The sequence below is a fragment of the Doryrhamphus excisus genome, chromosome 21 (genome assembly GCF_030265055.1).
Source record: "Doryrhamphus excisus isolate RoL2022-K1 chromosome 21, RoL_Dexc_1.0, whole genome shotgun sequence".
Lineage (NCBI taxonomy): Eukaryota > Metazoa > Chordata > Actinopteri > Syngnathiformes > Syngnathidae > Doryrhamphus > Doryrhamphus excisus.
In genome coordinates this window covers 2,440,278-2,455,302 of record NC_080486.1, presented here as the reverse complement: position 1 = coordinate 2,455,302, position 15,025 = coordinate 2,440,278, and the positions used below count along the sequence as shown (strand labels likewise).

The 15,025-nt window shown below is 39.9% G+C and overlaps 1 protein-coding gene across 8 annotated transcripts in view; it reads right to left on the bottom strand.

Moving 5' to 3' along the window:
• Positions 1-15,025, bottom strand: part of sema5a (sema domain, seven thrombospondin repeats (type 1 and type 1-like), transmembrane domain (TM) and short cytoplasmic domain, (semaphorin) 5A) — a 157,661-nt gene that overhangs the window by 92,946 nt on the left and 49,690 nt on the right. For 7 of the 8 annotated variants that reach the window (XR_009120672.1, XM_058060784.1, XM_058060786.1 and 4 more), the window contains one exon: positions 14,573-14,787. Coding sequence is in view for 7 of the 8 variants with exons in the window: in XM_058060784.1 (XP_057916767.1) it covers positions 14,573-14,723 (151 nt within the window). In the remaining variant the exon portion in view is untranslated. Of the gene's footprint in view, positions 1-13,766; positions 14,136-14,572; positions 14,788-15,025 lie in introns of those variants that run through there. The other variant, XM_058060788.1, reaches the window with a different exon arrangement.

Genomic DNA, 15,025 nt, shown 5'->3' with positions numbered 1-15,025 from the left:
GAAGCAAAATCCAACCAAAATGATCACAGCAGCTTCTAGGAAGGAATGTATGCTTTGTTTGTTGGGCCGCCATTTTGGATCAACGTTAAAAAGAACTTTAGGAAGCCATTTAAGTACAATGACTGTTGACTGAGGATCGAACCAGCAACCATCAGGTTAGGAGGGGACGACGCGACCGCCTGAGTCCTGTTGCCCCACATATGAATTTTCAATGAGAAACATATAGGTATCATAGAAAATATTCAATTATGGAAAATTTTGAAGAATTATGTAGAATTTTTCCGTTTTTTTTTAAATAGAAAATTCCCGATAGTTGATGTTTGGAATGGTTTGAAGCGGTTCAGAAATGCGGGAGTATTTTCGAGGATCGAACCATCAACCACAAGCTTGGAAGGCCACCAATATTACATAATATTCCATATACACCAATATTCCACCGGAATGTAAAATGATTATTCACCAGTTGGCGACACTTTTTAAAAATGGAAATGTTGGAATGGAAAAATGCACACCGAAGAGTGGGATCTTGGATCGAACCAGCAACCGTAAGGTTGAGCCATTCCTCATGTCATGTAAACAGAATAATAATAAAAAAAAATAATAAATAATTTTCCACCAGTAGGGGGCATCAAATAAATTAATTTTCAATGGGAAAGCTAGCCGAGAAAATATGAATTTACACTAAATGTGGGAATTTTTTGGAAAACTCCTAATAGTTGATGTTTGGAATGGTTTGAAGCGGTTGAAAAATGCGTATTTTCTGGCCAAAATGTGTAGGATTGAACCATCAACCACTGGCTTGGAAGGCCACCAATATTCCATAATATTCCACATATACCAATATTCCACCGGAATGTAAAATTATTATTCACCAGTTGGCGACACTTTTCACTGACTGAGGATCGAACCAGCAACCATCAGGTTAGGAGGGGATGACGCGACTGCCTGAGCCATGTTGCCACGAAATTGCCCATTCATTTTCAATGGGAGAAAATATTCAATTATGGAACATTTTGGAGAATTTTTCCTTTTTTTGTAGGATCGAACCATCAAATACTGGCTTGGAAGGCCACCAATATTGCATGATATTCCATATACACCAATATTCCACCGGAATCTAAAATAATTATTCACCAGTTGGCGACACTTTTAAAACATGGAAATGTTGGAAAAATGGAAAAATGCAGACCAAAGAGTTGGATCTTGGATCGAACCAGCAACCGTAAAGTTGAGCCATGTCACTCTGTAATGTAAACAGAATGTTACATCATTTTTCACCAGTAGGGGGCATCAAATAAATTAATTTTCAATGGGAAATCTAGCCGAGAAAATATGAAATTACACTAAATGTGGGAATTTTTGGAAAAGTCCTGCATGCTACACTAGCTAGCCAGAGTGTCCATATAAAAAGTAGACGTGGAGGAATAAATAAATGAAAACAGGAACTGAATTATTGTCATTTGCATCCAACGAGATTAGATTTTCCACGCTGACCGCGACCAAAACAAACCCCTGTAGCAAAACGTACGGTAAAAACACGCTACGCCTGTCACTCAAACACACAAAGCACGCTATTGTCATCTCGTCTGTGGAAAACAAACCCCAGAAGAAGAAGATGATATGTTGCTTTTCTTCGTCGTCTCCATTGATACATAAGTCTGGAGGGAACCTGGAGGGAACCTGGAGGGAACCTGGAGGGAACCTGGAGGGAACCTTGAGGGTACCTCCAGACTAGGTTTCTCCCAAGTCTGTCACGGTTTTGACACAAACAAGCCGGGTTCTTGGGTTCCAAAAAGGTTGTGGAGCGCTGACCTGAAGCACGACAGGTTTGACGAAGCCAAGCATACCTCATAAATCTCCCCCCCCGCCGCCGCCCCCCCCGGCCCCCGCGGGAGTGTGCGAAGGAGTGAAGACATGCTATTTTACTGGAGTATGCTAAAAGGTTGTAATCGAACAGCCCCGAGGATTGATAGCCTTCTGTGATGGGGCCGAGCACCGTAAACATTCTCAAACCTGCGGGGAGTTTCTACAACCTCAACCCCCCCCCCCCCCATCTCACTTTGTTGGCTTTCCAGCAGGGATGCAAATTTGCGCTATTGTGATATTTATTTGCCTCGTGAAGGGTTGAAATAGCTCTTTTTCACGATCCCCCCTGGGGGGGGCTTTTATTATATCCCACACAGTGCCAAACAAATCAACCTTATCGTTAGCACAGTAGCACAGAAAACAAGGGGACACCCCCCACCCCCCACCCACCCAGCTAATGAATATAATTCCTTAGCCTGGAACATGTGTTTAGCATAGCAAGATCATTGGCCATGTCGCAACATTATTGGTGTTATTTTGGGCGAATATTTATCACTCCTATTTCCAAATATATAAGACTCATGCTTGTGTTTGCTGTTGGACAGGAAGTGACATCAGATGGATGGATGGATGTTCATTTGTCCTGTCATTCATCATTTATATGAATTTCTAATTGTCTTCTTAATGTAAAACTATTAAAAAAAACATTTTTTGTTCATATTTTTGCCTTTCTGAAATGGATTAATTGTATTTATATGATTTCTTGTGGGAAAACATTCGCAACATTTTCAATATTAGAGCCCTCTAGACTTGAAGTAGCACCCCTATAGTTACCTTTACACTCCTATTTCCAAATATATAAGACTCGTGCTTGTGTTTGTTGTTGGACAGGAAGTGACATCGGATGGATGGATGGATGTTGATTTTTCCTGTCAGTCATCATTTATATGAATTTCTAATTGTTTTCTTTGTGTTAAACTATTAAAAAACATATTTTTTGTTAACATTTTTGGCTTATTTGAAATAAATTAATTATATTTACATGATTTCTTGTGGGAAAACATTTGCAACATTTTCAATATTAGAGCCCTCTACACATGAAGTAGCACCCCTATAGTCACCTTTACACTCCTATTTCCAAATATATAAGACTCATGCTTGTGTTTGTTGTTGGACAGGAAGTGACATCGGATGGATGTTCGTTTTTCCTGTCATTCATCATTTATATGAATTTCTAATTGTTTTCTTCATGTAAAAAAAAATTTGAGTAAAATTTTTATTAAAATTTTTGGCTTTCTGAAATGGATTAATTGTATTTATATGATTTCTTGTGGGAAAAATTCACTCTTTTAATTATCAACGCTAATTAAGGCTTAAGTGTATGAATAAAATGTTAAAATAATAATATTTTTCAACATGAAATCTTCCACTGTTCTTGAATGAATGAAGTTTTGAATAAAGTTTTTTTTTTTTTTTTAAAAAAAAGCACCAGACTGTGCGCCACCTCCGCCGTGACGCTGCATTACTTCCCAAGAGCACTTGTTGCAGGTGGCGGAGTTTGCATCCATTTAGCACCCGAATGAGGCGCCGGTGCCGATGATGATGATGATGATGGCGGGTTTGGCGGCAGATGAAATGAGGGCGCAATCACACACAGACAGGCGGGGATCACAAACACCGAACGGGGGGGGGCGAGAATTCCAAAAAACAATGAAAACACACAATTCCCTTTTCGCATCCTCTTAACCTCCGTCTCCCCCAAAATAGAACACCCCGTCGCTCACTTCCCGTTTGTTATTCCCCGCTCTGACACGGCGGCGGCTGACAAAAAAAGGCAGGAAGGATAAATATTTGCACTCGGCATCAGAAGCCACGCAGGTCGGATCTGGGATCTCGGATCTGACAACAATGGCGACATGTGGAAGCCATTGTGAAGCTGTTTTCGGGGAGTGGCGCAAATAGAGTGCGTCTCTCACAGAAACCAAGACTCAATCCACGCTAAGTACAGTTCTGCGGTAACGGGCGGGAGGAAGAATTGCAACCATTCAGTGAACCGATCCGGACGAGACGTTGGAAAAATAAACACCTGCTGAAATGGAAAAAAAAGCTAAGGTCATTGGAGACCCGGAGTGCGTTGAGGTTTTGGGTTCTATTATTCCCAACAAGAAAAACAAGCGTGTTTTACAAGGAAAAGTCCTGACACTTGAATTTCTGCGGCGGCGCCTTGGCCCAGGGGCACTGAGTAAATCATGCAAAACAAACCGCTGTGAAACCACTGACAAGTGCACAATGAAATATTAAAAAGTCAATGTGGATTTTAGGTGATGGGAGAGAGGAGAGGACTTCTCCAGGGAACAGGATTCCGCTGTCAAAGACATCCGGCTATTCCTAGTCTGCTTTTTATCGTATATTCAGCGGGACAGGAAGCTGGAGCCAATCCGGACTACACCCCGGAACGGTCACAACCAGTCACAGTGGATTTGGATCCCGTGCTGACGACATTCCATCAGAAGTCATGAACCCTGAGTAGAACATTATTAATCAAGCCAAATGAGCAATTAGAACATTTGACATACTCAATATAACGAGCGCTTCACAGGGTTCTCCACCGGATCTTCTGAATCTCTCATATCACAGCTCCATGAAGTCAATGCATGGCAACTTGCCACCCGCAGGAGGAAAGTGCTACCCAGCATGGTTTGTCGCTTGTTTTCTAAGGAAATGTAAGAATTGTTGTGTCTCTTCCAAAGGGACTTCCCAAGGAAATGGGCTAAAGCAGCAATGGGGAGCTAAAGACCGAGCTCAAGGTCACGACCCCTTCTATGACACAACTCAATGCCGGATTCTTCAACTATGTGCACCGCCGGACCCCCTTCAAAATCAGGGAGTGGGGTCGGGGGTGAGGAGGTGCCAAATCAAAGCATCTCAGCCAAGAGGATGACATTTTCAATATTAGAGCTTCTAGACATGAAGTAACACCCCTATAGTTACATTTACACTCCTATTTCCAAATATATAAGACTCATGCTCGTGTTTGTTGGGTGGATGGATGGATGGATAGATAGAGATGGATGGATGGATGGATAGATGGATAGATAGAGATAGATGGATGGATGGATAGATAGAGATAGATAGAGATAGATGGATGGATGGATAGATGGATAGATAGAGATAGATGGATGGATGGATAGATGGATAGATAGAGATAGATAGAGATAGATGGATGGATGGATAGATGGATAGATAGAGATAGATGGATGGATGGATAGATGGATAGATAGAGATAGATGGATGGATAGATGGATAGATAGAGATAGATGGATGGATGGATAGATAGAGATAGATAGAGATAGATGGATGGATGGATAGATGGATAGATAGAGATAGATGGATGGATGGATAGATGGATAGATAGAGATAGATAGAGATAGATGGATAGATAGAGATAGATAGAGATAGATGGATGGATGGATAGATAGAGATAGATGGATGGATGGATAGATAGAGATAGATGGATGGATGGATAGATAGAGATAGATGGATGGATGGATAGATAGATATAGATAGATAGATAGATAGATAGATAGATAGATAGATAGATAGATAGATAGATAGATAGATAGATAGATAGATAGATATAGATATAGATATAGATATAGATATAGATATAGATATAGATATGGATGGATGGATGGATGGATGGATGAGATGATGGATAGAGATAGATGGATGGATGGATGGATGGATGGATAGATAGAGATGGATGGATGGATGGATTGATGGAGATAGATGGATGGATGGATGGAGATAGATGGATGGATGGATAGATAGAGATAGATGGATGGATGGATGGATAGAGATAGATGGATGGATGGATAGATAGAGATAGATGGATGGATGGATAGATAGAGATAGATGGATGAGATGGATGGATGGGTGGATAGATAGCGATGGATGGAGATAGAGATAGATGGATAGATGGATGGATGGATGGATGTTTATGTGGAGAATAAATAGATGACATCAAATATGAACAACAATGTACAGCGTAAACAGTAAATTGCACATATAATTGAACGTACCTGTTGTGAAACCATTCAGAACCTGCAATAAAAGCCTGTTGTTCCAGACATCAAGTCCGGTGCTTGTGTGTCTCCCCCAACATCACACTAACACGACTGACACCTAGTGAGACCAGTATAGAACACCACATCCTGTATCATCCCAACCAAAGGATTACTGTAGTATCTCCACTAGGATCCAATGTGGTCTTAAAAGCCCCTGAAATAAGCATCACAGCCCCCCCCCCATTTAAAGCTATTACGGAGATGAACTCCAGAAAAACTGTAAAGTCTCCTCGTCAAGACGCCGTGGCGCGGTGGACGCCTTGTTTACAACACACTTTACAACCTTTAAAAGCCTTCAAACGCTGAAGAACCCTTGTTAAATAAAGCACTTTATTAATACAATGGGCCTTGAGAGCTTTCAATAAGCAATAAGACTCAGACATTACAATAACATTGCATAAGAATGCATATATATACAGTATATATATATACATTGAAGCTGGATCTACTATGAAGATGTGTTTTTTGTGCACCTTTCGGATAAACACCGAGTATGTTACACGTGGAGCCAAAAAGTGGACTCTGTTTTCAGAACCCTGTATTTGAAAAACCACCATCAAAAAGAGAAAACAGTCCTCGGGCCATAACATCCTAGCAGCACAGTAGCAGTCCTGGCAGCCAAACGCCGTGCCAAGTTCACAAAACCACCGTCACACCAGAGGGCTCAGACCCAAGCCAGGCACACCCTTTCACAGGCAGGCCGCAATCTCACAGAGGAGAAAGACGAGCCCTGCGACACGACCTTGACCTTGACCTTTGGATGGCCATGACGGCTCTCATCCACTTGCTCGGTATTGTATGGCCGAACAATCGGCGCCAACCTTGTACATTCCGATAGCGTTCGAACTCGGCATTGACCCTTATGAAACACATCTATTCTGTACAGTTTTATATAATCTTGTTATGTTAACTCAAAATATTGAACCAAATCAACAATATGTCCATGGATGCTGATTGACATCTGATTTTGACACAACTGTCTAACAGGAAGTAGCTATGAGCATTATCATAAAACCATAATTGATTATAGGAAAAAAATTTTGGACAATAGTAATCGAACTAGGGGTGCAGGGAAAAAAGCATGGTATCGATATTGACTGATACTAGCATTAAAACGCAGATTTGATCCATATGAAAAACAATAAAAACAAATAAAAAAGTGAAGTTAAAATGGAAAATTAGGTTGCGCAAAAATTCACAGTTTATGATTATTCCCATAAGTCATAATACCGTATTTTCTGGACTATAAGTCGCTCCGGAGTATACGCACAAGGCCAAAAATGCATAATTAAGTAGAAAAAAAACATACATAAGTCGCACTGGAGTATAAGTCGCATTTTTTGCGGGTAATTTTTAATAATATATATTGTAATCTATATTATAATATATATTATAAATAAAAAAATAATATATAAATATTTATATAAATTTTATAAATATATATATTATAATTTTATTAATATAAAAAAATTAAATTAATAAATTTTACAAAAACTTTACCTGAATAAACTGATGAATGAGAGTGACACAGTGTAAAAGTCGCATTTTTTGCGAGTAATTTATTTTACAAATAACTTATTTGTAAAATACATTTTAAAAATATATATTATAATATATATTATAAATAAATTAAATAATATTTTTATTATATTTATATATTTATATATTATTTATATATTTATATATTTATTTATATATTTTTTATTAATTTTCTAAATATATATATATATATTATAATTTTATTAATATAAAAAATTATATTAATAAATTTTACAAAAACGTTACCTGAATAAACTGATGAATGAGAGTGACAACAGTGTGCGGGAACCTTCTTTTGAACACAAACCACTTGACCAAAACAGACATTACTTCCTCTTGGAAGGATCGTTATAAGATATGCTAACAAAATAGTTATTTAGCTACACAAAAAATAAACAAACAGAAAAGGTGTCCGGTGTTTACGTAACATAAACAGTTCGCTCTGGAGTATAAGTCCCAGGAACAGCCAACCAATGAAAAAAAGTGCAACTTATAGTCCGGAAACATACATACTATATACACAAATCCATACAAGTCAATTTCCTGTTTCCCATTAAGCAGGTTCCACTGCAGCACCTCCTATTCCAGAGTGATCCCTTACAGAAGAAATCGGTCATATCGAGGTGCCAGAAGATGGATTTGTACCTGTGAATGGATCCACGCGAGCTCACTATCAATCTAAGCGGCTACTGGCTGTAGTGTCAGAGTGCCGAGCCGAGACGTAAGGATGACATTAATCTCCTTATCTAACCCGCGGTGCACAAGCCACCAAATCCTAACCATCATATGGATCCCTATAATCACTAAGCTCTGGGCACTATCACATCGCATCCGCGGGGCAGCGGGCTTGTTGTGATTGGGAATATTTAATGTCGTCCCGGAGCGGCCTAAGAGGAGACGCCGCATCCTGGCAGCGCGCATGCTTAACCAGCGGGATTACATTTCAGTACGCAATGTACAACAAGTCACTTGAAGAGAGGGATAATAGGTTTAACTAAGGTTTCTCATCACTTATACTCATGTGTGTGTGTGTGTGTGTGTGAGAATACGTCTGCATTTTTCCTTATGACTCAGGGCGTTTTTTTTTCCCCCCTCCAAGGGTATAATTTTGTCTGAAAAAGCTTTGTGTGCTCTGCAACTCGGGAGCGAGAAATGTGTTTGAACTCTGCAAACGCTATCATCAGGCCGTGACACAAGCATTACTCAGGGGGGGGTTTAACAGTGAAGGCATCTTTACGGACCACAAATGAGGAGCTTCTCTTTTCAGGCTCGGATCGCTGACAAGGGGTGGGAATCAACAACAAAAAAAAATATCCACGTTTCAGTGAATATCCCTTGACGCCGCCGACATGGAGTGCGATGTGTTTGTGAAAATCGGGAAAAACTTTTCAAAGTTTAAAGTGGATATGCCAACTCAATGCAGTGCCCCCCCCCCCCCATCCCAGATGGTCAGGTTAATTTAATTTAGTCTTGTTATCTCTATAGCGCCAGATCACAGCAGAATGAATTGAAGTACATCTTTCAAATAGAACAGGTGTCTTGGGATAAAAACAGATGAGAGATGAAAGAAGTTCTTTGAGAATAATCATAGACACAATTTAATAAAGACGAATCAATATAACCCGAAAAAGATGGCTTCTACAGAAAATGTGACTTTTCTTAGGGAAGGTGTGATCTTCTGCTCCTCTGAGGGACAGAGACAATGAAGATCAGACTCACATGCCTAGACACCCATGGCTAATTGGTTAGCAAATGTACCGGGAACTGTCCAGCATTCATCACAAGTTACAGTTTGCACTTATGGCAGGCATCGCTAACTGATCAATTACCAAGTCCGGACCCAGACCCCTTCCAACATAGACCTGTCCCTATTAAGTATTTGACGTCTTGATCGGGTACTTCTCTGTTTTAGACTTTACGTTACTGGTTCACCAGTTAAGCCATCCCACCTGATGCTACTGAGCGGATCAAATCCGTGCATTGGCGTCATACATTGTTACTCGAAATATAACAGAGACAGATTCAAGAACAGAGGAATGACCCGAGTAAGATGGATGAACAAGTGAAGAATGCAAGGAAAGAAGATTTAAGTGAGTGATAAGTATGGATAAAGAAGACAGCGAGACGAGTGATCGCTATGGATAAAGAGGACAGTGAGACGAGCAATAAATACAGATAAAGAGGACAGCGAAAGAAGCGACAAATACAGACAGAGGACAGAAAGAAGAGTCATAGCTACAGATAAAGAGGACAGAAAGACGAGTGATCACCATGGATAAAGAGGACAGCGAGACTGGCAGTAAATGAGGATAAAGAGAACCGCGAAAGAAGTGACAAATACAGACAGAGGACAGAAAGAAGAGTGATTGATGCAGATAAAGAGGACAGCAAGACAGGTGATACGTACAGATAAAGAGGACAGTGAAACAACTGATAAATGGAGATAGAGGACAGCAAGACCAGTGATTGATGCAGATAAAAAGGGCAGTGAGACAAGTGACAGATATGGATAAAGAGGACAGCGAGACAAGTGATAGATATGGATGAAGAGACAAGTGATAGATATGGATAAAGAGGACAGTGAGACAAGTGACAGATATGGATAAAGAGGACAGTGAGACAAGTGATAGATACGGATAAAGAGGACAGCGAGACAAGTGACAGATATGGATAAAGAGGACAGTGAGACAAGTGACAGATATGGATAAAGAGGACAGTGAGACAAGTGACAGATATGGATAAAGAGGACAGCGAGACAAGTGACAGATACGGATAAAGAGGCCAGCGAGACAAGTGACAGATACGGCTAAAGACAACAGTGAGACAAGTGACAGATACGGACAAAGAGGAAATCGAGACAAGTGACAGATACGGATAAAGAGGACAGCGAGACAAGTGACAGATACGGATAAAGAGGACAGTAAGACAAGTGACAGATATGCATAAAGAGGACAGCGAGACAAGTGACAGATACGGATAAAGAGGACAGCGAGACAAGTGACAGATATGGATTAAGAGGACAGTGAGACAAGTGACAGATATGGATAAAGAGGACAGCGAGACAAGTGACACATATGGATAAAGAGGACAGCGAGACAAGTGACACATATGGATAAAGAGGACAGTGAGACAAGCGACACATATGGATAAAGAGGACAGCGAGACAAGTCATCGATATGGGGAAAGAAGAGTCATGACTGCCGTGAGGAAACCTCAGGAATTTTGACTTTATCATTTACTTCATAAACACTGGAATGGGATTCCATTGAAATTCCATAAGTACTAGACTGTGATATTGTCCATGTCTTGTATACAATAATACTTCCCATGGAAACCACTTAAATACATATTTACATGACGTATTTAGGATTCAAACGTGACTGTATTGTTCTCAGACAATGCAAAGCATATGTTTTATGTACTAAATATGTTTTAATGCTGGCCAAAAAACTAAATCAGCTCTGGGTTTTTTTTTTTTTTTTGGTATGACCTACAATTAAAGTTATGCCCCACGCGACTAAATCTAAATCCGTATGTAACACGACACTTTTCCAAAAGAGCACACAGCCCAACGCCCTCCTCCACCAGGACATACCATTCAGAGTCATTCCAGTCTTGACATTCCACCCTGACGGCACAGATACGGGTCTAAAAAGTCACCCGGCGTGACCTAAAGCCTAAAGATTCCTAAAGATTCCTAAAGATTCCTAAAGATTCCTAAAGATTCCTAGAGATTCCTAAAGATTCCCAGCTGAAGACAAATGCAAAGCTCCTTATCCGTTATCTGGTCCATCGACTGGCTAGTAAACACCTTTGTCAGTCTGACAGAAAGCAGGTCCACTCAAAGCTTGTTTACAAGTTAGCATTGTTAGCATGTCCAGAACCGTTTTAGGCAAGCCAAATTGCATTACATTAGATAAGAGTGCATGATTAATTGCACAGGTGTAAGTTAGACTGGCTACAATAAAAGGCTGCTCGGAAATGTGTGTGTTTATACCAGGGGTCTCAAACTCGCGGCCCGCTAGTTTGAGGCCCCCACCTTGATACCAAAAGTTTAATTGTTGAAATGACAGCTTAAAGCTGCGCGCACACCGGACACAATTAACATGATTTTGCCCCGCCCATACTGTTACCCTACCCCTGTTACCCCGCCCTGACAAAACACGACTACAGTCACATTTTTATTCACAACATATTGCGCAACTCCAGGGTCTTGAGACACATGCTAACTCGCAAACTAGAGAGCTATTTCCTTTAAACTTAAAAAAAAACTAACCACTTCCACACGGATAGGGAGGATAACTATTAACAGTTATTTAACCTTTAACATGAACATTCATCAAACATAATAATTTTTTCTGGGTACATGATACCATACGGCAGGGGTCTCAAACTCCCGGCCCGCGGGCCAAATGCGGTCGGCGAGACGCTAGTTTGAGGCCCCCACCTTGATACCAAAAGTTTAATTGTTGAAATGACAGCTTAAAGCTGCGTGCACACCGGACACAATTAACACGATTTTGCCCCCGCCCATACTGTTACCCTACCCCTGTTACCCCGCCCTGACAAAACACGACTACAGTCACATTTTTATTTACAACATATTGCGCAACTGCAGGGTCTTGAGACACATGCTAACTCGCAAACTAGAGAGCTAGCGACCTAAACGGTAGCCTTCAAGTTATTTCCTTTAAACTTAAATAGCCAAAAACTTACCACTTCCACACGGATAGGGAGGATAACTATTAACAGTTATTTAACCTTTAACATGAACATTCATCAAACGTAATAATTTTTTCTGGGTACATGATACCATACGGCAGGGGTTTCAAACTCGCGGCCCGCGGGCCAAATGCGGTCCGTGAGACGCTAGTTTGAGGCCCCCACCTTGATACCAAAAGTTTTATGTTGAAATGACAGCTTAAAGCTGCGTGCACACCGGACACAATTAATATGATTTTGCCCCGCCCATACTCCCATACCCTGTTACCCCGCCCTGTTTTGCTTTGGATTAGCAATGAAGCTAAAGGCTAATGACGCTGGGTACAAATAAATGCAGGAAATGATTTGGAATAAAAATAAATTCTCTACCAACTGTATGTGGTTTCTTACGTTTTTCTTATTTGCTGTTTTATTATTATTTTACTTATTTATTACTGATTGATTGATTTATTGTCTTTATTCTTAATTTGTTAATTTTTTCTTATCTTATTTTGTGTATAGAAAAATAACCCCCAGGTAAATATAGTTTGAGACCCCTGGTTTATACTTTTGCAGAGTGTATTTATAGATCAATACCGGTATATGTTTTCCAATTTTATACAGAGATAGATCATTTTGACAGGTCATTTAGAAGTGGAAAAAAATGTGTGTGCACCCCTGCAAAAGAGCGTGAATCTGAAAAGGAAAAATTGAAAAAAAAAAAATGTCAATTACTGACTTGCATAATGCAAACTATGTGTTATTTGCACACAAAAAATCAGTACGCCGGACATGATGATGGATGCAGTGGCGTCGGGTTTCTCCCTTCCCGGGATTCAATAAATCCCATCAAGATTGAATCCTATCCATTGCTATCAGCAATGACAATTGACAATGACAACTGGCGCGAAAAAAAAAAAAAAAAAAGACACCATATACCCCCCCTCTTACAGAAAGTTTTAAATATCCACAATCTTTATTATTGTATATTTCCACAAAAAGCAACTCAAAAAGTCTAACCAATCTCCGGTACATTAAGCATATTGACCACAGCCGACTAACTGTCCTTGGTGCAAAAAGCGTATGAAAAGAAGCGCCCTTGCGTGCACGCGGACGTCTGCACGCATTACTTAGCCTTCCAGTCAATTTCTCCCCGGACTAAATGCTATGTGATTATCTGACTGGGATGCTTCTGGGACTGAAAACAGCTCAATGCTCCTCCATGGCGACAGACTGAGCCGCATCGATTGCTATCGATATATGCTCAAGTTTAGTTGTTCAGAGTAATGGAAGATGAATGGTGAAGTGGAGTTAAATGCGGAATATATTGCATACCAAACCTGCACGGCCATGTCGTAAACATAAGCATAAGGGTCTCTCTTATTGGGCTTAATGGCAGCAACATCGCTCAACATATTCCCCGCAATCAAAGTGATCATCTTGTTTGGAAAAGGTGTGTTATTTATTTTTCTTTGTAATTAATTAATTTGTAATCATTTATTATTGTGTATTTGTATTTTTATATATTATATTGTTATATTTTGCTGCATTGAAAATCTTCAACAAGGAGAAGAAAATGGAGCATCTTCTTACCCAAGTGGGGGATGACGAGGTGCTCCATCTTGTTGGAACGGGTGTGTTATTTATTTTTCTTTGTAATTAATTAATTTGTAATCATTTATGATTGTGTATTTGTATTTTTATATATTATATTTTTGTATTTTGCTGTATTGAAAATCTATTTTGGTGTATTGAAAATCTTCAACAAGGAGAAGAAAATGGAGCATCATCTCAACCAAGTGGGGGATGACAGGGTGCTCTATCTTGTTGAAACGGGTGTGTTATTTATTTTTCTTTGTAATTAATTAATTTGTAATGATTTATGATTGTGTATTTGTATTTTTATATATTATATTTTTGTATTTTGCTGTATTGAAAATCTATTTTGGTGTATTGAAAATCTTCAACAAAGAAGAAAATGGAGCATCATCTTACCCAAGTGGGGGATGACAGGGTGCTCCATGTTGTTGGAACAGGTGTGTTATTTAATTTTTCTTTGTAATTAATTAATTTGTAATCATTTATGATTGTGTATTTGTATTTTTATATATTATATTTTTGTATTTTGCTGCATTGAAAATCTATTTTGGTGTATTGAAAACCTTTAACAAGGAGAAAAAAAAGGAGCATCATCTTACCCAAGTGGAGGACGACGGGGTGCTCCATCTTGTTGGAACAGGTGTGTTATTTATTTTTCTTTGTAATTAATTAATTTGTAATCATTTATTATTGTGTATTTGCATTTTTATATATTATATTTTTGTATTTTGCTGTATTGAAAATCTATTTTGGTGTATTGGAAATCTCAAGAAAGAGAAGAAAATGGAGCATCATCTTACCCAAGTGAGGGATGACGGGGTGCTCCATCTTGTGACACGGCGACTCAGGTAGCAGCACGGGCCCTCTCCTGCCGGCCACGCCTCCGAGCCGCAGCACCAGCATGCACTGCAGCAGCAGCAGCAGCGCATGCCGGCTAACGGGGCGTCCCATGGGGGCCTGGGCTTGGCTCACTTCTCCTCAGGCCGCAGGGGCCAAGAGCATCCGAGAGGCGCACCTGGTGACAAAGAGCGATGACATATTTGGGTTAGAAAGAGTGTTACTTTCACATTTAATCAGATCAGACTGCTGGGAAGCGTCCTCTCCACTGTCACGACTTAATATGCCAGCTATCAGCCTGCGGGAGATGAAAAGCGGCAAAAAAAAAAGGAGGTGTAAAGACGTTTAAAGAAATGAGAGACTGCACACCCTGCCACCTGTTTTGCATCATGCCAGGCGCAACATGTCTTCCAGGA